This window comes from Choloepus didactylus, chromosome 2 (assembly GCF_015220235.1).
Source record: "Choloepus didactylus isolate mChoDid1 chromosome 2, mChoDid1.pri, whole genome shotgun sequence".
NCBI classification, from domain to species: Eukaryota; Metazoa; Chordata; class Mammalia; order Pilosa; family Megalonychidae; genus Choloepus; species Choloepus didactylus.
Genome location: NC_051308.1, coordinates 48,880,566 through 48,907,936, shown reverse-complemented (window position 1 = coordinate 48,907,936; position 27,371 = coordinate 48,880,566). Strand labels below are relative to the sequence as shown.

Below are 27,371 nucleotides of genomic sequence, written 5' to 3'. Positions count from 1 at the left end.
CAGGATATAAAGGACATGAAGAGCATGGCACAGAATATAAAGGACATGAAGACCCTAGAAGAGCATAAAGAAGAAATTGCAAGAGTAAATAAAAAAAATAGATGATCTTATGGAAATAAAAGAAACTGCTGACCAAATTAAAAAGAGTCTGGATACTCATAGTACAAGACTAGAGGAAGCTGAACAAAGACTAAGCAACTTTGAGAAACACAGAATGGAAAATGAAAGAACAAAAGAAAGAATGGAGAAAAAAATTGAAAAAATCAAAATGGATCTCAGACATATGATAGATAAAATAAAATGTCCCAATTTAAGACTCATCGGTGTCCCAGAAGGGGAAGAGAAGGGTAAAGGTCTTGAAAGAGTATTCAAAGAAATTGTTGGGGAAAACTTCCCAAACCTTCTACACAATATAAATACACAAAGCATAAATGCCCAGCAAACTCCAAATAGAATAAATCCAAATAAACCCACTCCAAGACATATTCTCATCAGACTGTCAAATACTGAAGAGAAGGAGCAAGTTCTGAAAGCAGCAAGAGAAAAGCAATTCACCACATACAAAGGGAACAACATAAGACTAAGTAGTGACTACTCAGTGACCACCATGGAGGCGAGAAGGCAGTGGCATGACATATTTAAAATTCTGAGAGAGAAAAATTTCCAACCAAGAATACTTTATCCAGCAAAACTCTCCTTCAAATTTGAGGGAGAGCTTAAATTTTTCACAGACAAACAAATGCTGAGAGATTTTGCTAACAAAAGACCTGTCCTACTTCAGATACTAAAGGGACCCCTACCAACAGAGAAGCAAGAAAAGAGAGAGAGATAGAGAGAAATTTCATAGACATATATAGAACATTACATCCCAAATGACCAGGATACACATTCTTCTCTAGTGATCACGGAACTTTCTCCAGAAGAGACCATATGCTGGGACATAACAGAAGCCTCAATAAATTTTAAAAAATTGAAATTATTCAAAGCACATTGTCTGACCACAATGGAATACAAATAGAAGTCAATACATCAGAGACTTAGAAAATTCACAAACACCTGGAGGTTAAAAATGAGGGGGAGATGAAAACATTCCCGGATAACCAAAAGATGAGGGACTTCATCACCTATCAGTCCTATCAGAAATGCTAAAGGGAATTGTGTAGGCAGAAAGGAAGGGACACTAAACAATTGACTGGAACCACATGAAGAAATAAGGATTTCCAGTAAAGATCACATGGTAAATATAAATACCAATACTACTGTATTTTGGATTTGTAACTCCACTATTTACTTCCTACAGGATCTAAAAGACATAAAGTGTAACGATCAATCAGTGGTTTTGGACTCAATATAAAATATGTAATTTTTGACAAGAACTACATAATGGTGGGGGAATGGAGGAGTATAGAAACATAATTTATGTGTCCTATTGAAGTTAAGTTGGTATCAAAGAAAACAAGATTGTTGTAGATTTAAGATGTTAAATTTAAGCCCCACGGTAAACCCAAAGAAAGTATCAGAGAATATGATCATAGAGATGAAAAGTAGAGTATGGGTTATGAGAAATGGGGGAAGGGGCATTGGGGAGTTAATAAGAAATGAGTTTCTGTTTGGGGTGAGGGGAAATTTCTAGTAATGGATGGTGGGAAGGTGATGGCATTGCAACATTGTGAATGTGATTAATCCCACTAATGGAATGCTTGGGAGGGGTTGGAATGGGAAGATTTATGCTGTATATATGTTTCCACAATTGAAAAAAAAAAAGACAGTCTAAATAGATAATGACAATTAAATGCCAAGGATGATCATGGACGGGATCTGAGGATGGAGGAGAGGAGGCTCAAAGGGACACAGTTGGGACATAAGAAAAAAATGAAATATAGAATGTAAGCTTTGTATCAATGTTGAATTTCTTGAACTTCTTAGCGGAGCTTAACGTGATTGCATAAATGAATGTTCTTGTTCATGGGAAATGTATATGTGAATTATGTTGTTTGTTCAAGGATGTGTGCAGCTTACTCTTGTATGTCCAGAAGACAGAGCAATAGATGATGGATGATAGGGAGGGAAATAAAGAAATGGTGGTGTGACAGGATGTTAAAGTTGGGGTATTGGGGGAGGGGGGTCGGGGTATGCTAGAGTTCTGTGTATGGGGTTTGTATTGTTTTTGCAACTGTTCCTGTAAGTTTGAATTTATTTCAAAATAAAATTCAACAAAAAATTTAAAAAATAATAAAAAATAATAATAAAATGAAGAGACTGCTGTTGCTACCTTGAATAATTCTAAAACCTTGGTAGAGGCTCTCGTCTTAGCAGGGTGGACAGATTTTCAACATCAAAAACTAATGAGCACCCAGTTATTACCTATATCAAGTTAGTCAGTGTTAATACCCATCAGAGTACTATTTACAAGCCTAAAGGATCTTGTACCTAAATTTTTTATTGAATGCCTGAACATATCTAATCCTACGTGCTGTAGGATTTTAGACCTGGAATGGTGTTGGAGCAGTCCTTTCAGAAGGAAGAAGTAATGAATTTTAATATGGAAGGGAGCAAATTCCTATACCTTCCTTTACAACTGAATAATTCTAGGGTATTACATTTAAAAACAGAGGGAAAAAAGAAAAGTAACTCTATAGCAAAATATAAAGGCTACTGTGTTAAGGCCAAACAGTTAGTGCCCAAAGCATAATGACTAGCAATTCACCTCAGATAAAGAAGTCAAGCTCAAAGGTGCAGCAAGCTTGGCTATTTAGTTTATATATATATTTTTTCAAGTGTTTATAAGAATGTTTCAACATCCACATATAACATATTCTGTTCAAATAAATATCCACACACATCAAAATAACCCACTTGCTGCTCTCCCTTGCCTCAACCCCCACCCCTTCAGACTTACGCTCCAATCTTTCTTCTCTTGCTTTGAGGGCTCGCTCTCGCTCCTGCAACTGCAGCTCCTTGAGTTTCAGCTCACTCATGACTGGGCTGGAATCCTGCAACTTTTCTGGCTCTCCTAATCGTCGCCCTCTTCTCTCAGGATTTTTTCTTTGCTCTTCTGCAACCAAGTCTGCTATCAAAGGGTTCTCAAGAATTTCTTCAACAGAAGGTCGATGGTAATCCTGGGGGAAAATACTCAGTGTTACAGTCAGATTTCGTAACAGAATGCTCATCCTAAGACAGCAGTTACGTTAAAACGCCAAGGAAAGCACTCCTTTATGGACAAGTCTGAAACATCCAGACAATTTTAAGTCAGTGGTGACTTCAGCTCATGAGGTTCTAGATCCACAAGGTAATGCAGATTTTAATTATTGTTTATCCCTTATAACCTTTCTGAGAAGGCTCAATTCCTGAGGTACTTTGGCACACCTTATACTGGTGCTTGGGAGAACTGTGAGGGTCTGTTTTAGGGAAAGTGATGCTTTTGCATCTCTAAACTCTGTTAAGCAGGATGCTCTCTCACCCACCTTCTTGCTTTACCTGAATCTTTCTTGGCGATCCTTCAGGATTCTCCTTCTACTCTGACACCAGCCTGACTGATCTCCAGAACATCTAATTCCCCATCATGTGGCCAGAATGTTCTAAATAACCCATCTTTTTATTCAAGTTTTTTTCCCTCTGATTATTTTTTTTTTTTTTTGATCACCCTTTCTCTGGTCTCTAATCTCTCAGCACATAATGAAGTCTTATTTCCGTTCCCTTCCCTTATGCTCAGAGCATAATAAAGTCTTTTTCTGTTCCCTCTCCTTACCACCTGCCCCTCTGAGGTAGGCAAGGTCAAGGGGAACCGAGGATCTGGATCCTTTTAGCAATCTTTTCTTGCTGTCAACCATCTGTTAGCATGGCAGAGAATGGGAGGTGAAGTAAAGAAAGCACAGAAGGTAAGCCAGCAAAGGTTGTGCAATTTGGCAAATTTACATATGCTTTCCCTTGTGTTAACGGAGTATAACTAAGAAAATATAATTAACCAATGTTTTTTAGTCTCCATTGCTCTGCAAGAGAATACATATCCCAAAACTTAATTGAGAGATAGAAACAGACAATATATAATCTGATAACCTTTACCTTTAAATTTAACATCCTTGTAATAATATCATTCAATTCATCAGAGTAACGATAAGGAATTCGCCTGAATTTGCCTTCTCTGATCTTTCCAGCTAGTTCTTTCTGGTTGAAAGCTGTAAATGGAGGCCTAGAGAAAAAAAGCAGCAAAAAAAAAAAAAAAAAACGTAAAAATTAAAATAGGTAAGAACCAAATCAAAAGTACAACCTACGCCTGGTTTGTATTTATGTTTCCACTTCCAGAGTTTCCCTCTATAGCTAGGTTTCGCAACCTCAGCACCTCAATTTTAACCCAAGGTACAATTCTTTCAGATTGAATATGCTTTCATTAGCATGGATGCTCAAAAAGCTAAACCAGCCAAAGGGGGCAGTTTAATGTGTCTTTATTCTACTTACATTAATGCACACAATTCATACAGCAGACAACCCAGTGACCAGATATCCGATTTCTCATTGTAGGACATGCGATTCATTTGTTCCTTTGGAGGAAAAAGGTAAGGAAGTTCGAGTTAAGAGTTAATTTTTTTTAAGACATCAAATTATCTCACAGACAAAACGGAACCTCAAAGTTTACTACTATTCACTCAAGAAAAAAAAAAGAGAAAATTATATGAGATATAAACATTTTATACCTGTAACAAAAATTTCAAATTCAAAGGGCTGATTCAGTTCGTGTCAGATTTTGTATCACAGTAACAAAAGATGGCACCTTCCTTATGCTTTATCTTCTAATTTATCATGGAAAAAAGCTATGGTCTTTTCCTGATATGCTTTGTCATGTATCTTTTCACTTATATTCACTCACCAACTTTTTTTTTTATTAGAGAAGTTGTGGGTTTACAGAACAATTATGCACAAAATACAGGATTCCCTTACTGCACCCTACCACCACCTTGCATTAGTGTGGAACATTTGTTACAATTGATGATAGCACATTTTCATAATTTTACTATTAATTCTAAGGTTTAACTTGGGGTTACACTACACTGTTTGAGTCATAATTTTACTATTAATTCTAAGGTTTAACTTGGGGTTACACTACACTGTTTGAGTAGTGTAGTTCCATTCTGTTACCATATATACAATCTAACATTTCCCCTTTTAATCATATTCAATATTTCAGTGCTGCTAATTGCATTGACAAAATTGAGCTATCATCACCTCCACCATTACCAAAACATTTCCATCATTCCAAATAGGAACCCCATACATTTTAAGCCTTAACTTCCCATTCCCTATACCCACACCACCCCCTTACAACCTAGGCACTGACAATTCAAAGCTGAATGAGACGCCTCCCCTTCAAGGCATTCATAACCTAGAATCTCCATTTTAAGAGCCAGAGAAAATTTGAGAATAACCAAAACATATATCTGGCCCACATTTAAATGGATATTGACACAGCTAGTTGAATTATTCATTTATATATTTTTTCCTTAGTCCACTGTATAAACCACAGCAGTAACTAATATTCTCATTGCCTATTTTTTCATTGTTTGTCTTTCTTCCCCTCCTACAACAACAATAGTCTACTGTAGCTGTTATTCTCAAAGAGGGCACAGAGGTATCAAAATTTCCAGGAGGCCGGTTAGTGTTTTGTGTTTTAAAGTTCAGGTTAGCCTGATATCACTTCCTGACAATGCCTTAGGGAAGGCTGAACTGATCTAATTACAACGGCAAGAGAGAAATGGAACAAAAGAATTAAGCAGGTTTCATATTTTCGAAGAACCACTTCTAGATAATTTTCCTTTATGCTAAAGGCTTTCTATTTGGAATTTGACCCAGTGAGAAAATGATACTGTTCTAGCCTTGTCTAATCTTAGTCAAAAACAAAATCATTAATTTACAGTTTCATACTATAATCATATCTGTTAACATGACTAAAAATGATTTGGAAAATCCTAGAAATGTTTGTGAACTACAGAAAAGGTAAGCATAAATATCTCTATCTTTATTAACTCAGATTTCAGATATTAGCACAACGGTGGTATAGCTATTGATTCAAGCTTTTTAAAAGCTATCAGGCAATATCTAATGAGAGCAACAAACTGCTCATTCCCTTTGACCCAGCAGTTTCATTCTGAGAGCTATACTCCTAAGAAATAATCAAGAAAAAAAAGAATAATTTAGACAAAGGTAAGCACACCAGTGTTCCCTATAACTTAAAAAATTTTGGAAACAAAATATCTAGCAATAGAGGAAATAAATAAAGTCAGTAGATTCTGCAGGGGAAAATGTAAAAAAAAAAAAAATTAATACTGTCAAATCATGTATCTGAAGCAAGCCTCTTGAATCCTGATCTCCATGGAGAATCATCTAGAAAGCTTGTCAAAAAGCAGAGCTCAAAATAAGCATCCCAAGTAAGTCTGTTGAGGGTGGTCCAGGACTCACATTTCAATAAAAACTTGAATTGCTGATATGAAGGAATTTAATGATCCAGTGGGCCCATTTGGAAAAATATCAGTTTAAAATGAAACTGTATTAATTACTGGCATTTGGATATTACTAAACAAAAACAACAAACAACCTAAATTTCCCTGTATTTAAATGCTTAGCATTAAGATGTTAAAAGAAATAACCAACTTCTGAGATACTTACAGGAGACATATAATAAGGTGTACCAACAAATGTTTTTGCAAAACTTGTATCATGGTTTAATATTCTAGCTAGCCCAAAGTCTCCAAGCTTGACGTTTTGCTTGCCATCCAGGAAGACATTGGCTGGCTTCAGGTCCCGATGCAGCACAGTATGACCACCGTCGCTTCGTCTGTGACATTCCTTTAAGGCCAGGGTCAACTGAGCCATCACTCGAAGAACAAACTCTTCATCTAAGTATTGTCTGAAACCAAAGCAGTTATAAAACATAAAACTTCTGAATAAAATCATTATAAGGATAGGATGATGTGAATTACCTGCTTTTAAAAATATACAAATAGGAAGGTAAATTATTATTTTGATGCTTAATATGAGTGTGTGAAAAACTGATTCACCAGCTATTTTCTAAAACCCTGTAGACCCAACATTCAAATACAAGAACTCTTCCATATTGCTAAGAAAGCACTTTCTCCCAGATGCCAAAACATGATGCTTAACAGAAGTGAAATTAGACCCATTTTCAGTTTACACTTAAAAGATTGCATTTACCTTTCCTTGGTTCCCTTTGTAATTACACTAGCCAGGTCCCCTCCTTCACAATATTCCATTACAATGTACAGTGTTGTGTTGGTCCGGTCAATAATTCGATCATAGTAACGGACGATGTTTGGATGTTTCAGTTCACGAAGCAAATTCACTTCAGAAACAAGCATTTGTTTCTCAGCTTCTGTCATGGAGCCATAGTCAAGTTCTTTCCAAACTAATATCTGAAATACGAATTTCCAAGGTTTCAGTAAATTCATTATATTCAAAACAAAGAATGAAAGTTCTGAAATTTAAAATATTACCTCCCTTTTAATTATGTCCTGCAGTCAAGGTCACTATCATCTAATTTAGTTCCATACACTCAAGGAATCCTGCTTTTATTTGCATAATCTTCCTCTATTTTTAAAACAGTAAATGATACCACTGTGAGGGGAGGCGGCACATTAGCGCTCCCCAAGCTCCCACCCTCAGCTGTTTAGTGGGAGATTCCAAAAAGGTACTTTAGTCAAAGCTGGGGCAGAGGTGGTAAAAGCCCCTGGCCATTCCGACTGCCCAAGCTTTCCCCCGCGGGAGAGACCTTGGTAAAGATCCGTCCAATCGGCAGCCAGAAGTTTCTTTTCCATTGTTTCTTTCTGTAAAAGGTTTGCCTACACACGTCGGGAAATACGACTCCCATAATCCTAACAGTGGGTATTTTACATGAGTTCTGATTGCAAGACTTAAAGCCCAGGTTCTGGAGGTCCTGCCCTTTTCTCGCGTCTGAGAGCGCTGCTCTCTAAAATAGTTCAGTTGTCACCTACCTATCACCAAAGGAAGGCTATTAGCAGGTCAAAGTAGAAGTAAGGAAGGAAATGGGAGAAAGAGGAAAAAAGAGGGAGGGAAAAAATATATATATGTATATATAAAGTCGCAGACTCCCACACACTGAGCGACGCCGCAATTAGGGGAGATTGCTGACTCTTCTAGGCGCCGGGCCTGCGAGACCCACAACCCCGGGACTCTCACTTCCCGTCCGCGACGCAGGGCGCTCACCCGCGGGAGGGCGAAGCCGCGTCAGGGGCGGGGACAGGGAAGAGACCCGCTCTCACCTTGCCGTCGCTCCTCCTCCGGATCTTCTGGCAACGGCCATAGGAGCCCGTGCCAATAGTGTACAGCATTTCATAGTCCTCCACGCGGGAAGGCATGGCTGGGCCCACCGCCGGATTCGTACTGCCTCCTGCAAGTCGCCCTGCAGCCGCGGAGCCACGGCCGCAGACCCACAGACCCCTCCAAGCCGCTATCCTACTTTCCTGGCCTCCAGCCCCGTTTAACCGTCGCGGGCCGTAGTCTCGCAGTTTATTGGGCGGCTGTGAGGTAGCTCCGCCTCTCTGATTGGCTAAGGGGAACACAACACCCTAGGCATCTTGGGAAAGGTGTATTGCTAGGCAACCGCGTTGGTGTCGGATTTGGCGTAGGCTTTCAACCTCTAGGGAGAAAAGGCAGAACTAAACCAAACGGAGAGGTGGGGAAAAGGCAGGAGCAGTTGGCAGCTCTTGGTACGTTTATCCCTCTAGCTGAGGTCGCCAAGGTAACCGAGGTCCATGGACCTCTCCTGAGACTCCCTTGCGCACAACCTCAACCAACTGCCCGCTGACCTTTGCACTCCGAACTCCACATAATGCCCTCCTCTCAGATTCCGGAACCTTGAGTCTGGGCGGGGCCATGTTGAAGACTTGGCGGGTGCCGAGTACAGAGCTGAAAATTACAGCGTATCTCTAATGAATGCGAGAATGAGAGCTTACCGTGATTCAGGACTGTACTAAGTACTTTACATTTATTATCTCACTCGTTCCTCAACACAAACCGATAAAACAGGAATTAATATTATTTCCGATGAGGAAACTAAACATAGAATGGGTAAACCATTTGCCTTATATCCAACAGCCAGGAAGAGAAGAATTCATGCGAAAACAGTGCATACCCATAGTAATCATTTGAGGTTTACAATCGACTTTAGGATGCATAGAAAGACTATATCCGAACACAAAATTCAGAGACTTGTTCAACAAGAGTGAGGATGTGTACAAAACTTCAGGGTAGAATATGGAAGTCCCTTATGTTTGGGACATCCAGGAGAAAATGGTGGCTCTTTAGCTGTGACAGTCAGGTTTTACCTGTAAGGCTCCTACAAAATAAAAATTTAGTAGAAAAGATAGCCAAAGGTTATCTGGCATGCCGAATAAATAATTAATTAGCAATCGTTTATTCTTCTTCAGGTTTGATTGTTTTGTGTACTTAGCCTTTTGGGGGAATCTACAGAAATTAACGTTTTCAATTCACTCAGAGCCAAGTCAATCAGTGACATTTTTACCCGGAAGAGGGGAGCAAAAGGCTTTCATTCAGGGGTGGACAGAGGCATGTGTGCATCACAAGAAGGCTAATAATTTGGCAATGCATAAATAAGTCAGTTTTCTTGAAATATCTTTCAGCGGGAAATTGAAAAGACCTGATTTTCTATTAATAAGAATTATAAAGCTCTTTGTGTTAAAAATAAAGACTATATTATGTTCCCTGAATTTACATATGATAATTGGAATTTCCAGCCAGGAGAATTTTTTTAAAATTAACATTTGAGGGCACCATCTTACTGAAAAGGAATGGGAGCCAACTTAGTTTTCACCAGTTATGTAAGGAGCTACAAGTAGCTGAGTTAATGGACATAATATTTATTTATTTATTTTATTACTTACTTACTTACTTACTTACTTATTTATTTATTGTAGAGCCTCTTACAAATGGGCATGAAACTTCTTGACTGGCCTGACCCAAATCCAGCCCTTCACCTCATCTCTGGTCACTCTTCTGCTCTTACTCTTTGCTCTAGTTCCCCAAATCCAGTGAATTTTCTCAGCTCACCATCACCGTCACCTCTATACCTGTTATTCCGTTTGTTTGGAATACTGTCCACCCCACTCCCCTATCCACATCCCTGTGATGGTTTATTTCATGTGTCAATTTGTCTGGGTTATGGTGTCGAGTTGTTTTACTGTGAAGGTATATCATAGATGGATTAGCATCTACAGTTAAGTTGATTGCATCTACAGCTGATTGCATCAACAATGAGGGGAAGCTTCTCATCCAATCAGTTGGAGGTCTTAGAACAGAACTGAGGATTTCATAAGTCAGAAAGAAGAATTTGTATTTCTACCTCAGCCATCCAGCTTCTCCTGGGGAGTTCAATGTCACCTTTATTGGAGTTTCCAACTTATGGCCTGGCCTATGGAATTTAGACTTGCCAATCCTATGGTCGCATGAGTCAATTCCTATAATAAATCTCTTAATATTTGTGTGTGTGAGTAGAACAACAGCTAGATAGCTAGCTAGATCTCCTGTTGGTTCTGTTTCTCTGGAAAACCCTGATTAATACACACACCCCGCAACGGTGTCTGTCCAGAGGATGCAACTTGTCTTGCAAGACTCAATTCCAACTTCCTTTCCTCTACTTTGAAAGCCTTCTTCAGCACACTAGGACAGGCAATTCTTCCATCTATAGTGTTCACAGTCCACTTTGAACATAACACTTGTTATTTAGCATTATTTGTTCACATGGGTCTCACAATAGTTTGACTCCAAGCTCCTTAAAATCTGTATAAGTCCTGTGATAGAGGAGGCATGCAATAGATCTTTATTAAATGAAAATCTGAGAAAGCAGCTTATTAATAATTTTGCAAGGATTTGGAGTGAATCCACAACTACCCAGTTTTTAAATGTCCCCCAGGCCTACGGCAGAGACAAAATATCTGGAAAGGGGCCATCCTAGGAGTAGAGAGAAGCTCCTAGCCACATGTGTTTGTTCAACAAATTTTATTCAACCCTCACTACATGCTACATATAAGCATTGATGTACTAGGTATTCATGAAAAAAAAAAAAGAGAGACAGTGGAACCACAATGACAATGATAAAGAAAAGAGTGACAGGGCATAGCATGACAAACCCTAATGACTAGCCAGAGTTAGCATACAGCGTCAGGGGTGGCGGTGGAGGGTGAGGCAGAAAAGCCCTGCAGAGACCACTAGATACCAGAGTAGGGAGAGGCACTGGTAACTGAGGAGCATGTGAGAGTCAATCAGGGACACTTGACACCAAACACCATCCCTCCTCCTTTCTTCAGAATCTACCCATTCTTTAAGACTCAGCTCACGCTCAATTTCTTCCCTGGAATTTTCTGTTTTTAACCCACTGTGATCTCCTAAGAGTAACTGACTGTGTTCCTTACTCATTTGGAATTTGCCATATACTACTCTATATTATTAACTTCTCATGTGTATGCATCTTACCTGCCATCTTAAATTGAAAACTCATCTTTCAACAAATATAAATTGAGGACCTCTGTGCTGGATTGAACAATGCACAAGCCCCCTGCCCTCCCCAATTCACATCCACCTGGAACCTGTGTAAATGACCTTATTTGGAAATACGGTCTTTGCAGATGTAATTGAGATGAGGTCATACTGAATTAGGGTGGAACCTAATTCCAATTTGATTGATGTCCTTATAAGAAGAGGGAAATTTGGACACAGACACCAAAGGAGAAAGCCATCTGACAATAGAGGAGGAAATTAGAGTGATTTGTCTACAAGCAAAGGAATGTCACAGATTGTTGGCAACTATCAGAAGCCAGGAGAGAGGCATGGAATAGATTCTTTTCTAGAGCCTTCAGAGGGAATATGGCCCTGTCAACACCTTGATTTCAGACTTCCGGCCTCCAGAACTAGGAAGGGATAAATTTCTGTTGTGTCAAGCCACCCAGTTTGTGGTAATTTGATATGGCAGCCGCAGGAAACGAATGCACCCTCCCAGGTGCCAGCTGCTGAGGGCACCCCAGTGAGGAGGACAGGCCTGGTCTCTCCCTCCTTAGAGCAGGGAGTCCTGAAGCTGGGGGAGATGGTCCTGACAAAAGTAAACAGAGAACTTCAACCATTACAAATTGTGGTAAGAAGAAACATGGCGCCGGGACAGAAAATAAGAGATTACTTTTAGGCAGAGAGCTAAGAGATGAGGAGCTCCGTGGGTGGGGGGCAAAGTCCAACTGCTTTACAACTACCAGTCCCCCACCCACCCCACCCCCGCCAATACCCAGGGTCTCGTTCACTGTCTTCCTGCTTTTTGTACTAAATTTGCCCATGTTGTCAGTTTTAATGTTAATTTGGATACATCTCAAGTAAAGTTGAAATGAATTCTTTATTTGCACCATGTCTGATGTCTTCTGCGCACCGGTGCTCTACAAGGTGTTCCTGGAGAGTAAATAATTTCTTAAAGGAAGCTACTTGGAAGACTAATGGGCATTTCAAATGTTAACGGGATGCAAATCAAATTTGTTCTACTCACCCTCTTCTTCATCTTAATTAACTAATGCATTGATTTTTTTTTACTAGGCAAAGAACTTTATTAATGTTTGTTTTCAAACTTTATTCCTCATCTTTTTTCAGCTTAATTAGCTGCAAAGAATGAAACTGTGTATAAGCAAAAACTGAAAAGAGGTGCAGTGTTCAAGGGGCTTGAGCTTAAAAATATTAGAGATGTAGATTTTATTAGATCCATAAACAAAACAACTTTAAAAAACAGTCATAATATAAAAACAGCAGCTCCAAGTAACTTCAGGTTCTATCTTCTTCAGAAGTTGACTCAATTCAGTTTGCCTCATTCTTGGAAGCCTCATTGAAATTCTCCACAAGATCTGGAACTTCATCATCCTCCTCCTCTCCAGTAGCAAGTGGTGCTTTTCCATCAACAGATTGTTTGGGCAGAGCTTCAGCCAGTCTCGTTAAACTAGTCAGACTGTGCCAAGCTGGTTTAAGCAGTGAGGACTGGAGGTTTGATGTGCCAAGCCCTCTATCATGGGACTTGCCCTTACGAAGCTCATTACTGCAAAGGAGAGGCTAAACCTGCTTATAATTGTGCCTAAGAGTCTCCCCCTGAGTGCCTCTTTGTTGCTCAGATGTGGCCCTCTCTCTCGCTAACTGAGCCACCTTGGCAGATGAACTCACTGCCCTCCCCGCTACGTGGGACCTAACTCCCAGGGGTGTAAATCTCCCTGGCAACACAGGATATGACTCCCAGGGATGAATCTGGACCCAGCACTGTGGGATTGAGAACATCTTCTTGACCTAAAGGGGAATGTGAAATGAAACAAAATAAAGTTTCAGTGGCTGAGAGATTCCAAGTGAGTCGAGAGGTCACTCTGGTGGACATTCTTATGCACTGTATAGATAACACCTCTTAGGTTTTAATGTATTGGACTAACTAGAAGTAAATACCTGAAACTATCAAACTCCAATCCAGTAGCCTTGAGTCTTGAAGATGATTGTATAACAATGTAGCTTACAAGGGGTGACAATGTGATTGTGAAAACCTTGTAGATCACACTCCCTTTATCCATTGTCTGAATGGATGAGTAGAAAAATGGGGACAGAAACTAAATGAAAAATAGGGTAGGAAGTGGGGGATGATTTGGGTGTTCTTTTTTACTTTTATTTTTTATTCTTATTTTTACTTCTTCTGGTACAAGGAAAATGTTCAAGAAATAGATTGGGATGATGAATGCACAACTATATGATGATATTGTGAATGATTGTACACTTTGGATGACTGTATGGTATATGAATATATCTTAATAAAATTGAATTTTAAAAAAATTAAGCTCTAAGGACAAAATACAGCTAAAACTGATATTCAAATATTATTATCAGGAATATTGATCTAATACTTTGAAATATTTTAAAGGTATAAAAACAGAAATAAAAAGATATACATAAAAACAAAAAAAGCAAACAAAAACAAAAACAAAAAGATGTTGGGTAGCATTTCTGTCAGCTGCTTGGTCTCAGCATGGCCTATGATGATAAAAGTGTTCGCTGCCAGAGATGCCTGAACTCTACGGTTGTTAAAGTGGCTCACTGTTCCTTGGTTTGTAAATATATTAACCTCTTCAATTCCAGAGATATTGTTTACCCTAATTTCTTTAAAGAGAACTGAAGTTTTTTATCATCTGCTGTAACTGTTCTATGAATGACCTTCTTTCTGTGAGCAGTTCCTTTCCCACCAGTGTGCACTTGTGCCTGCAGTTTGATGAGTTTCTCCTGGTTCACCATAGTTTCTTTCATCTTGTCGGAGTGGAAATGGGGCTGCACGGGAAACTAGGGATGGTGATCAGGGGTCTCAGGCAGACCAGCTGAGACCAGGCACACACATGTGGGGACACAAGATGGCAGCTAGAGGAGGCATTGATTATGTTGTTTGCTTCATTCATTGCAACATCCCCAACATTTACAGCGTGCCTGGAGCATGGTAGGCTCCCAACTAGTATTTGTACATTGAATGAATGAAGCCATAGTTCTTTGCCATCTACCTCCCTTTTCATGTTACATTCAACACCCACTAGAGGGCTGCACATCACTGCATTACACACGAGAAGCCCATATGCAGCACTAGTCCCACCAGCAGAGGCCCATCCAAACCGTATCCAAGATTTGCATATTAAGGATTTAAGATCTCCAACAACATGTGGTTTTTTTAAATTTAATTTTAAAAATTTATCTCCTCAATTACTTGAAGCAATTTGAAGTCAGGGATTATGGAAATTCTTTAAAGTGTTTAGTAAAAATTTCTACAAAGAAAAAATTATTTTTTTTCTTTGATGATAGCAATCAGAAACTAAAAGATGTTAAAGTAAGGTGCTTGGCATAGTACGTGTTCAATAAATACCATTTTCCAGAAGAAAAAATGTGATGTTCTGGAAAACATCATAATAATGGTACACTGCTTGGTATAAACAGAAAAAGACACTGACTGATGCAGCTGTGGATTTAACGGCTGGTGGAAGAATACGATGAGAAAAAATTTATCTTTGAAAACAATGCTTACTTCTGAGCTCTACCACATTTTAAAGAGGGATATTGGCAAACATACCCAATTGTACAAATATGGGAAGGCAGATTTCTGTTCAATCCAAGGAAAAACTTTCCATTCAAATGGAACAAAGCTCCCTGGTGAGGTTATGGGCTTTTAGAGGCTGGATGGCCACTAGTTGGGACAATGTAAAGCGTTTTCCTCCTTGGTGAGGGGATAAACTAATGAGCCTTTTGCATTTTTTTTCTTTAATGGCTTTACTGAGATATAATTTTCATACTATATTATTCATCCATTTAAAGTGGACAATTCAATGACTTTTAGTATATTCACAGTTGTACATTCATAATCACAATTAATTTTAGAATATTTTCATTACCCCAACCTTGGGTAACCAATAATTTACTTTCTGTTTTTATGGAATTGTCTATTCTGGACATTTCATATAAATGAACTCACACAATATGTGGTCCTTTGTGAGTGGTTTCTTTCACTTAGCAAGGTTCATCATGTTGTAGCATGTATCAGTATTTCAGTTCTTTATATTGCCAAATAATATTCTGTTGTATGGTTATACTACATTTTGTTTATCCATTCATCAGTTGATGGACATTTAGGTTGTTTCTGCTTTTTTGGCTATTTTAAATAATGCTGCTATAAACATTCATGTACAAGTTTTTGTGTTAGCCTAAGTTTTCCTTTCTCTTGGAATCAACATTGAAGTGTTCAGAAAATGAATTGATAGATAGACAGTGTGGTGGTTTGGAACTGTATGTACCCCAGAAAATCATGTTCTTAAAGCTAACCCATTCCTGTGAGCATAAACCTATTGTAAGTAGGTTTTCATGAGGCTACTTCAGTTAAGGCATGGCCCTGTGTGGGTCTTAATCTTTGTGCCAGTTTGAAACTGTTATGGACTTCAGAAGAGCCAAGATCATTAAATGCAATCTTGTTGGTTGGAAACTTTTGATTGAGTGTTTCCATGGAGATGTGACTCACCCAACTGTAGGTGAAACATTTTGATTAGAAATTTCCATGGAAGTGTGGCCCCACCCATTCAAGATGGGTCTTAATTAGATCATCAGAGTCCTTTAAGAGGAACAGGAGCTGACAGAGATGTGAAGAGTCACTTGGAGATGCAGACAGAAGGACATTTGGAGATGCTAAACTAAGAGATGAAGCTCAGAGTTTGCCCTGGAGAAGCAAAGAGAGGGCCCCCAGACTCTTAAAGAGAAATGCCCTGGGAGAAGGAAGCAAGGATGCATAGGAGCTGAGAGAGAGGAGCAAAGACAGACACCCAGAGACATTTTGGAGAAAGCCATTTTGAAACACAACCTGGGAGCAGAGGACCAACAGATGCCAGCCATGTGCCTTCCCAGCTGACAGAGGTGTTTCGGATGCCATCGGCCGTTCTTCAGTGAAGGTATCCTCTTGTTGATGCCTTGGTCTGGACATGTCTATGGCCTTAGAACTGTAACTTTGTAACCTAATAAATCTCCTTTAAAAAAGCCAATCTATTTCTGGTATTTTGCATAATAGCATTAGCAAACCGGAACAGCCTTCATATTGGAGTTTCTTTGTAAATGGATGAATACAGAGAGAGGCAGAGAAAGTCATGGAAGTGAGAAGCTGAAAACAAAACCCAAAAGAGAAGGGAAAGACCAGCAGATGCTACCATGTGCCTTGCCATGTGGCAGAGGGGCCAAGGATTGCCAGCAGCCAGTCTTCAGGAAGACTAGCATCGTCTTGATGATGCCTTGATTTGGACATTTTCATGACCTCAAAACTGTAAACTTGTAAGTTAATAAATTCCCACCCAGATTTTGGTGTCAGAAGAGTGGGGTGCTGCTATTGCAAATACCAAAAATGTTTTTTTTTAAAAAAAAAGCTTTGTAATTGAGTAATGAGTAGAGGTGGGAAGAATTGTGAGGTGCCTAGGTGAAAAAGCCTAGATTGCTCTGAAGAGACTGTTGGTAGAAATATGGGTGCTAAATGTACTTCCGATGAAGCCTTAGACAGAAATGATGGCCGTGTCATTGCAAACTGGAAAAAAAAAAAGTAACCCTTATTTTCAAGTGGCAGAGAATTTGGCAAAATTGAGTCCTGATGTTGGATGGAAGGCAGAATTTGAAAGTGACGAGCTTGGACATTTAGCTGAGGAGATTTCCAAACTAAATGCTGCCTGGTTTCTCCTTGGAGCTTATAGTAAAATGTGAGAGGAAAACGAAAAGGCTGAGAACTGAACTCCTGGGCACAAAGAAACAAGAAATTAATGGTTTGGAAAATTCTGCGCTTCCAGAAAAATGAGTCCCCAGAGAATAGTGCTCCATGTGAGGGTTTACCTGGACATGGAACCACTCAGTCATTTCAGTGCAAGTCAGGATTGGAAATGCAGTTATCCACAAAGGATTTGTGGAAAGTTCTTTTGTCTGATGGTTTGGACCCTTGTGTACTACATGCAAAACCGACAGATGTGTGTGTGTGTGTGAAGACATCTTCTCAGGCCAAGAGAGTGGACATCTTCTCAGGCGAAGAGAGTGGAACCACCCATATATGTGGAAAGGGTGAGTATGCCCTGGTACTTGGAGAGGGCAGGCTTTCTGCCGTGTTGATCAGGAAGAGTGTTACCACCAGTTTTCTCAGATGCCTGGGGGATTGTGGAGAATCTGGCCAACACTCGGATGCTTGACAAGGGTGGAGCCGAGAGCCTGGCCATCACCCCAATGCTTGAAGATGTTGGAGCCTTCACCCCAGTGTTTGGGGAGAGTATGGGTGCTGTGCAAGTACTTGGAAAGGGTGGGGCTTGTAAGCTAATAAATTCCCATTGTTAAAAGCCCACCCATTTCTTGGTATATTGCTTTCAGCAGCCTAGCAAACTAGAACACCAACTTAACTTCAACTGTATACACAAACAATATTTCTATATCACTCCGTCCCTCCCCACACACATTTATGTGGTTCTTGTCACAAATTACATGTTTATACATTATGAGTCCAAAACTACCAATTACTTATTTCATCTAATGCATTTGCCTTTTAGATCCTGTAGGAAGTAAAAAGCAGTATTAGAAACCAAAAAAATACAATAGTACTGGCATTTATATTTACACATATGTGTATCTCTCACTAGAGATCTTTATTTCTTCATACAGCTTTGATTATTGCCTAACGTCTTTTCCTTTCAATCTGAAGAACTCTCTTTAGGATCTCCTCTAGGGCTGGTCTGGTGGTGACAAATTCCCTCACCTTTTGTTTATCTGGAAATGTCTTAATCTCTCCCTCATGTTTGAAAGGCAGTTTTTCCAGAAATAGGACTCTTACATGGTAATTTTTTGCTTTCAGTACCCTAAATATGTCATCCCACTGCCCTCTTGCCCTTGTACTATGGTTATGTAAGAGAACAACCTTGTTTTCAGAAAATACAAGGTAATGGGGCATGATGCATACAACTTGCTCTCTAAAGATTACAAGATTCAGGAGGTTCCCCTGTGTGTCTGTGTATGACTGTGTGTGTGTTTGTGATAGTGACAGGAGTGTCTTTTTTATTCTTGGTGGGCCTCACCACCACTACACATGACAGTTTATGCTAACAAGATGTCTCAGGGTGGGGCCGGCCAAGCCAGAAAGACCAACCATGTGGTCAGAGGGTTGGGGCTTACAGCCCAGGGATATCAGCCTGAAACTCCAGGAAAGGGGCTGGAGACTGCATTCAACCTCTTGGCAATGATTCAATTGATCATGCCTTTGTAATGAAGACAACAGAAACTCAGAGCTTCCCTAGTTACACACTGAAATTGAACCAAGGTGAACTTAATCTTTATTACTGGAGGCCTCATAAAGAGAAGAAATTTATATGCAGTCACTAAAAAACAGAAAAAGCCAGGAGACATAGAAACCAGAAGTCAGAGAAAGCCACAGGAGTAGACCAAGCGACAGAGACAGAAATGCAAACCAAGAAATCCCAAGGATTATGGCAAGTTGGTTCAATTTGGCCACACCTTATCTTCAAAAGTTCCTCTTTACAAATGGGTTTATACCCACAGGGGCAAGGATTAAGATTAAGAACGTGTCTTTTGTTGGGCTGCATGATTCAGTCTACCACAATTAACAGCGAAAGGATACAAATCAGAACACTATGGACCTCAAAGAGAAAGCATGGCCCAAGGAGACCTTGATATTGAATTTCTAGCCTTCAAAACCATGAGATAATAAATGCTTGCTGTTTAAGCCAACCCATTGTGTGGTATCTGTCATAGCAGACCGTGGCAATTTGAATATATTGTGTCCCCCAAACGCCATTATCTTTGATGTAATCTTGTGTGGGCAGACCTATCAGTGTTGATTCGATTGAAATTCTTTGAGTGTTTCTGTGGAGATGTGCCCCACCCAACTGTGAGTGATAACTCTGACTGGATAATTTCCATGGAGGTGTGGCCCCACCCATTCAGCGTGGGCCTTGATTAGTTCACTGGAGCACTATATGAGCTCAGACAGAAGGAGCAAGCTTGCTACAGCCAAGAGGGACACTTTGAAGAATGCACAGAAAGCTAAGAGAGTAGCTGCAGATGAGACAGTTTGAAGATGGCCGCTGAAAGCAGACTCTTGCTCCGGAGAAGCTAAAAGAGGATAAACACCCCACAAGCAACTGTGAGTGACATTTTGAAGAGGAGCTGCGGCCTAGAGAGGAACTGAGAGAAAGCCATTTTGAAACCAGAACTCCGGAGCAGACACCAGCCATGTGCTTCCCAGCTAACAGAGGTTTTCCAGACACCATTGGCCAACCTCCAGTGAAGGTACCCGATTGTTGATGCGTTCGTTACCTTGGACACTTTATGGCCTTAAGACTGTAACTGTGTAACCAAATAAACCCCCTGTATAAAAGCCAATTCATTTCTGGTGTTTTGCATTTTGGCAGCATTAGCAAACTAGAACAGGGCCCTATAAAATGAAGGAGATCATTTAGATGACCTTAAAATGTCCTTCCAGCTTTGAGTGTTATGTTTCTGTCACCTCTCACTGAAAATTCAATGGGTTTGTTTAGCCCTTAGTCTGACCCTGGATGAGAGTTCTCATTAAATGGTATGTCTGCATTAGCTCTCTAAACCTCCCTTTTTTTCATTCTTCACTTTTACCAGCAACATTTATTGAGTGACAGGCACAGTGATAGATGAAAGACCCAGCCCTTGACCTCAAAGAGGTCCCACTGGAAAGGTGAAGACAGGTGTAAATCAGCTAGCTCTTTGTAGTATAATATTACTTGGAAAGAGCTTTGCCTAAAATGTTAAGTGAGCACAGAGTAGAGGAAACTGGTAAGGTTGGCAGGGAGCACAGGTTGGGAGAAATTACCTTGGGGAGGTGACACCTGCACTGCCTCTAAAGGATGAGTTGGTATTAGAAGAATGGGAAGAGAGGAGGTGGGCCAAAACACAGAAGCATGAAGGGGCCTACTGCTTGGGCTGAAGGAGCAAAGGGTGGTTAGACAGCTGAGCAGAAGACCCAAGTGTTGAGGCAATATTCTGCAGGTGCTGGGGTCCCAGTGGAAGGTTTGAGCAGAATAACATGACCACATGTGTGCTCTGGAAAGACCATGCTGGTAACAGTGTAGAGAATGAATGTGGAGGGACAGGAAAGCCATGGGGGAGACAATGGCAGCAATCCAGGGGGAGATGGTGCCAACCGAACTAAGGCAATGGCTGTGGGAATGAAGAGGGGGGAAGGAGTACAGAAATGACTGGGAGGTGGTTTAGAGGAGATATGGTGACAAGTGGACAGAGGGTGAAGAGGGAGGACACTCCTGGCTTTAGCGACCAAAGAAATGGTGATGTTCTTTCTGCAGGAAGAAAAGCTGGAGGAGGAGCTGGTTGGGGGTGGAGATGATGCAAGTTCACATTGAGCCCAAGGCCTGCAGGGGAGCTGGCCAAGAAGCAGGAGGATTCAAGAGTGGTCCAGGCTGGAGATAGAGCACTGGGAGCAGGTGGTGGCAGAAGCCAGGTTTGGGGAAGAATGTGCCCAGAATGTGGCAAAGTGAAAAGAGAGCCAGGAAGGGAGCCTGGAGCATATTCTAGGCAGGAAGAGGAAGAAAAGTCAGCAAAGGAGACCAAGGAAAAGCAACCAGAGAAGTAGGAGGAAATATGGAAATAATTTAAACCCAGGTCCCCACAGAGGAAGTGGTTTTAAGAAAGTGGGAGTGGTCTCCAGTGCCAGATGTTGCAGAAAGAACAAATAAGGTAAAGACAACAATGTACACAGTGTGTTTGGTAATTTGGAGAGTGTAGGTGAGTTTGATGAGAGCATTTCAAGTCCAGAAGGGCAGAAGCAAGTCCACAGGGGTTGCGGCGAGTCCAGAGGGTGAGGGACCCTGGCCAGAGCTGTAGATGCCCAGGAAGCCTTCCAGGGCTGGCACCTGCTTGTACCTTGTTCCAGTGTCCCTGAGAATGAGCACCCTGTCCTGAGGGCCTGCCCACTCTCGCCTCCAGCTGATTTCATGTGCACGCTCATGACGTGTCGCCCCATCACCAGTGCATGCACCTTCCTCGTGTCAGCCCCGTAGGTGGGGGTGAAGGCTCCCCACCCAGCAGAGGCCTTGAGGGATGAGGGGAGCAGAGGGAGGGCGGCAGGTGGCCAAGCAGGCTGCAATGGTGTGTATCTGCTAAGACAAAGAGGATTCAGAAAGCAGTTGGAGGAAGAAGGTTCCTGGGAGCCTCCCATCCAAGCAAACTCGAGTCTGGATTCAGCTCAGAGGGAAAACTCCACACCCTTTTTGGTTGTGTTTTTAGTGCTAATCCTTTCACTAAACCCAGAAGGAGAGAAATCTCAGTGCTGTTGTGTCTTGATTGAGGGAATGTCCCAGGACAAAGACAGAAGGGAGAGCCCAAAGCAGCAGCCTGCCCCCTCCCAGCCTTGTATAAGCATCACCTCATTTCATCACTCAACAGCCCACTGGGAATTTACAGATGAGCAACCTAAGGTAAGAAGACTTCAAACGATCTACTCAAGGTGGTGAGTGGCACATCCAAACTGAAGGCAGGTGGGATCCACCCTGGGATCCGAGAGTTTGACAGTGGTTTGCATGGCTTGCCTAGTTTAGTTTAGAGTGGAGGGGATTAGAAATTAGAAGCACTGCACAATTTCTGCCTTACATTTTGTTTTAGCAGCTGTGCCATGAGGCCCACATCTGTCCTCTGGCCAGACTTCAGGCTTCACCACACTTCCTGGGCTCCAGAAAGCTCACCAGCTGTATTTGGGACGAGCTAGGGAGGAGGAGGGGCAAGGTCATGGCGGACACAGTGAAGCATAGTGAGAGGCAGTGTGGGGGAGGCAGAGGTCCTGAGCTCCCTCCTGAGTCACTGGGACCCAGCCCTGCCACACATGAGCGGGTAAGGGCACAGACCAGCTCCCAGTGCCCCCTAGGTCTCAAGTGCCTCACCTATAGAATGGGGAAAATACCTACCTCAAGGGGTTTTACTGAGGGTTCAGTGAAGTAATGAATGTGGTGCCTGACCTGCAATATATGCCCCAGAAGCAATCACTGGTAGAGTGTTTAGTATATACTCCCACTGGGTGGAGCTCCAGAGGAAAATACACCACCCCAGCCTTGCTGGTGATGCTGAAGCTCCCTGTGGACATTTACACCACCTGACATGGCCGCCCTGGCCAGCGTTTTTGTGAGGGAAAACACTTCCCTAGCTGGCCTGTCTGGTTCACCTCCTTGTTCACCAGTAGGCACATGGCACCCCGCCCTGGGCAGCTTCTCAAACCTGAACTCAAGGATATTCAAGTGCATAGCTCTACAAGACAAGGGAGCACAAGCCAGGCACTGCTGTCCTTGGGTGGTTTTAAACCCACTTCCTCATGGATGGGCAGGAGCAAATAAGTATCTCCCAACTGCCTGCCACCTTCTTTTGCTGCCCTTCTCTTGCTGCTCTCTTCCTTCTCTTTCCCTCCTCAGCTACCCATCCAGTGCAGAGAGGCAGCTGAGGAGGACCTGCGGGGAGGAGAGCTCCTGGTTCATGATCCGCCAGACCTAAATCCTTCCCTCGCAGGCCTCCAGTTCCAAAACTGGCCTCACTTGGATCTCTGAGACACGATGCTGAGACCTCCCTCCTTTTTTTCAGGAAATATCTGGAAACTCCTCTGGGAGAGATCTGCCACATATGACCTCTAGTGAACTTTTGATTTCCATATATTCTTCCTAAATTCTTTGTTTGTTGGATAGCATGACCTATATGTAATATATAACTTGAATCCAAAGCACAATGATCGTGGCTAAACTCCTGCTTTAAGAAAATCCAACATATGAAGTCAGAATCCACCACCCAGAGTAATTTGGGGAAGGGGATTATTTGTGTTACAAACCATTGATCATTTTGTAAAAGTATTTTTTCCTCATTACTTTAAATACCAGTCTTTCAGAGTACTCTTAAAATATGGCTTAAATTAAAAGATACTCTGTGTTCTTGTTTTCCCGGAGCAATTCCATGTGGCCCAGAAAAAATACCTAATATGAGGAGGTCTCGGTGGCTGTCAAACAAGGAACTATTCAGGGTCGCACCAGGCTAATGCATCGTCACAAAGCCTCCCTCACACAGCCTCCACCCCGGGCAGCAGTGGATGGCTATCCTAGAGAAACTGGTGAGCTGAGGACATGCTTAGGGCTGTTGTGGTTACACCTGCCACAGAGCCAGGGACGGTAAAAGACACCAGCAATGAGCACTCCCTCATCCATGCCAGGCACTGCATTACTAGATGTTTTCATTTACTCTTTACCACATGACCAAGATTGGAGTGCCAGTTTATTCCCGTTTCCCAAGAAAGCAAACCAAGGCTCAGAGTGGTTAAGCCTAGGGCCTCAGGGGTCATCTGAAAAAGAGAAAGCAAAAAATGTACCCACCCACCCTACAGATTCTTGGAGGCCTGGCTCCCTCATTTCTGAGAATATCCCGTCCCACCTACCACTGTGACCCTGCAGAAACCACAAGTCTCCTTCCTGCTCTGGTCAGACCCAGGGCCTGCAGGGGGCACAAACGAGGGGTCACCCAGGCTTGGTGCAGTGAGTGTGCTGCACACTGTAGGAAGGGCCTGTCTGTGTGTGTGGGGTGGGGGGAGGTGGGCACTCGGTCATTTTAACAAACAGAAAAGATGTGGGTGGGACCTGTCACCACAGAAAAAAGGAAGCCAGATAAAAACAGAACTGGACCATGCAAGCCCCGCCCCAGCAGGGTCTGGGCACAGAACACCCTGGGAGAGAAGGGTAGGACCACCCCCTGCACGAACATGAGGCTTGGGCGGGAGTACGATGGTCTTAGTGTCGCCCATTGGCCCCGGGACCCAGGCTAAAGGCTCCCACTCATTCTCTTGGTTTCCTCACTGCTGCCTCAGCCCCAGTCCTAGGTGCCAGCCCTGGGTGACATCAGCCGCCCAGCGGCAGGACTGCAGGGGCCCGGCCTGGGCTGGGGCTGATGAGAGTGGACAACCAGGCAGGAAGGGCCAGAGGAGGGACATTACATCAGGAAACTTAGGAGGCCTGAGGAATCCAGTGCACCCAGCAAAACCCAGTGCCTCTCCAAAGTCACACACTAATGTGAGGGGTCATTTCAGTGCCTAGCAGAATGTTACCTCCCTACTAATGATGAAGGGAGAGTGTGCTATGTATATCACCAGAGAAAAAAAGATAATGGGAAAGAGGACGTTATAATTCCTTTAAGCAGCTATGCCATATCGCTAGGCCTATGTTTCTTCATTTGTAAAAAAGGGTCACCAGCACTCCTCAGCACTGTCCAAGGTCATCAAAAACAAGTCTAGATGTAAGGAAAATGTTCAGAGATAGACTGTGGTGATGAACGCATAACTATGTTATCATACTGTGGACAGTGGATTGTATATCATGGATGATTGTATGGTGTGTGAATGTATTTCAATAAAACTGAATTTAATAAAAAAAAAAAAAATCAAAAAACAAAAAAAAACAAGTCTAGAGGAGCCTAAGGAGACATGAAGACTAAATGTAATGTGGTATCCTGGATGGGGTCCTGGAACAGATAAAGGACTTGGGTTAAAAAACAAAACAAAACAAAAACCTAAGGAAAGTGGGCAAGGATTTGCAGGAAAGGTGTGTAATTTGCCACCATGTGTGGACTGCCACGGTGGCTCTCTCCCCAGGAGACCCCAAGACTCTCAGTGACCAAAATAGCAGTCAGGGGAGGGGGGCTGGCATGGTTTCTGCCCATTTCCACCAGACTGGGGAGGGGAGGAGGGAAAATGAGCATTGGGACTTAAAAACAGGAGCTGGAGGGGAAGAGGCCAGTGGAGGTGGAGTCAAGTCTGGGCAGTGTAGTTTCCCAAAAATGGTCTTGAAGTAACTATACTCAGTAAAGAGTTAACAAAAATTCCAGACCTCGCTTGTCCATCAGAAGACTTTTTGGACCCAAGAACTGTGCAGGATTTTCCAGCCCAAAGAAGTTGAATCCCTTTGTGACTTCTAATCAGAGTAAGAACCATAAAAGGCATTTCAATGCACCTTCCCACATTCACAGGAAGATTACATCTTCCCCTCTTTCCAAGGAGCTGAGACAGAAATACAATGTTCGATCCATGGCTATCAGAAAAGATGACAAAAGACATTACAAAGGTCAGCAAATTGGCAAAGTAGCCCAGGTTTACAGGAAGAAATATGTCATCTACATTGAACGGGTGTGACGGGAGAGGGCTAATGGCATCACTGTCCAGGGCGGAATTAACCCCAGCCAGGTGGACAGCACTAGGCTAAAACTGGACAAAGACGACAAAAAGATCCTCAAATGTAAAGCCAAATCTCACCAAGTGGGAAAGGGAAAGGGCAAATGTAAGGAAGAAACTATTGAGAAGATGCAGGAATAAAATAATCTCATGAACAACTTCCATTAAAAACTGCTAAAATGGAAAAAAATCTAACGAAATCTGAGTAAGGTATGGACTTTTGTTAATAATCAACATTGGTTCATTAGTTGTGACACTGTACCATATACTAATGGAAGATATTAACAATAGGGGAAACTGGGTGTGGGCTGTATGGGAACTCTGTACTATCTTTGCACCTTTTCTGTAAATCTAAAACTATTCTAAAATACAATGTTTATCAACAAAAAGAGAGGGTCAGAATTATCTTTAAGCTCTGTGAACTGAGGATTTTTTGTTCTACTCTACCAATTGTGGATATATAACACATCTTTTCAGATAGTTTGGCAGCATCTTGTAGCTTCCAATTACTGGCATTGTGCTAATGACACCTGGTTCCTTAAAGGATGCCCAGTGGGACTCCTGCCGGGGACTCTTCTCCAGCAGTTCGTGAAACTGTAACAGTAGTGATGATGTAGCAGATGTTTTGGGGGCATTGACCATGTGCCCAGAAGAGGAGGTACTATTATTACTTCTGTTTAATAGATGAGGAAACCAAGGCTCAGAAAGGTTAAATAATTTGCCCAAGAGCATATCACTGGAAAATGCCAGAGCTGGATTTGCACACAGGCCTGTCTGACTCCAAAGTTTACATCTTAACCACTTGCTAAAGAGATAAAGCTGCCTTTACTTCAATATATTTCATAATTAATAAGCTTCCCTGTACCCCATCTCCCACGGGTGTAGTTTTATTACCACATATCAGGATTCTAAGTCCACATACTCTGAGTTCTAGGAATCAAACTCATGGGCCAGAGTATTGCTGGGCTCCAAAAATTAATGTTTGCAGTCTTTGTTGTGAAGAGTTCTTTTGGAGCAGCCGCCAGGCCTTCCCAGACTATTAAATAAAGGCTGGGTCCTGTGAGTCTCCAAAGGGCTTCTAGAGCTCTCCCATGAGAGAAAGAGGGCAAGCACGGACAGGTAAACCACAGCTCCCTCCTACCTGAATCACACAGCACACGGTGGGGCAGATATAGGACCAAATCCAGACTAAGGTGCAGTAAGGGTGAGGCCACTAGACCCCATGTCACTGTGGTGATGGTCCCTAAGTCATCAGAGCAGGGGACCAGGGCAACTTAGGTGCAGAGCAAGTCAACCACCAAGGCCCTAGAGTGGAAAGATGAGGGCCTATTATAACTAGACATAGGTATTTAATACAGATAGACAAACACACATTTGAACATGCTTTTTATGGTCTGGTAGCTTCTGACAACTCAGATAAGATGGCTTCAGATAAAATCAACACTGACCAAAGTTGACTTGGGTAGTAATAGGACCCTTCCTTTAAATTCTCAGGCTGCCCTCCTGGCCTTCAGCTCATTCTCTAATCCCTTTTCCTTCCCACCCCAAC

At 42.0% G+C, this 27,371-nt stretch overlaps 1 protein-coding gene and 2 pseudogenes across 2 annotated transcripts in view; 1 reads left to right on the top strand and 2 right to left on the bottom strand.

Moving 5' to 3' along the window:
• The window catches only part of NEK2 (NIMA related kinase 2), an 82,730-nt gene that overhangs the window by 5,581 nt on the left and 49,778 nt on the right, over positions 1–27,371 (bottom strand). The window contains exons 1-6 of one of the 2 annotated variants that reach the window (XM_037824378.1): positions 8,289–10,324; positions 7,204–7,421; positions 6,658–6,898; positions 4,456–4,538; positions 4,063–4,189; positions 2,900–3,119 (exon numbers count right to left, since the gene is read on the bottom strand). In XM_037824378.1, coding sequence (XP_037680306.1) covers positions 2,900–3,119; positions 4,063–4,189; positions 4,456–4,538; positions 6,658–6,898; positions 7,204–7,421; positions 8,289–8,384 — 985 coding nt within the window. In that variant the 5' untranslated portion in view covers positions 8,385–10,324. Of the gene's footprint in view, positions 1–2,899; positions 3,120–4,062; positions 4,190–4,455; positions 4,539–6,657; positions 6,899–7,203; positions 7,422–8,288; positions 10,325–27,371 lie in introns of those variants that run through there. The other variant, XM_037824383.1, reaches the window with a different exon arrangement.
• Positions 12,550–15,399, bottom strand: LOC119525619 (annotated as a pseudogene).
• LOC119511522 lies at positions 24,384–25,963 on the top strand (annotated as a pseudogene).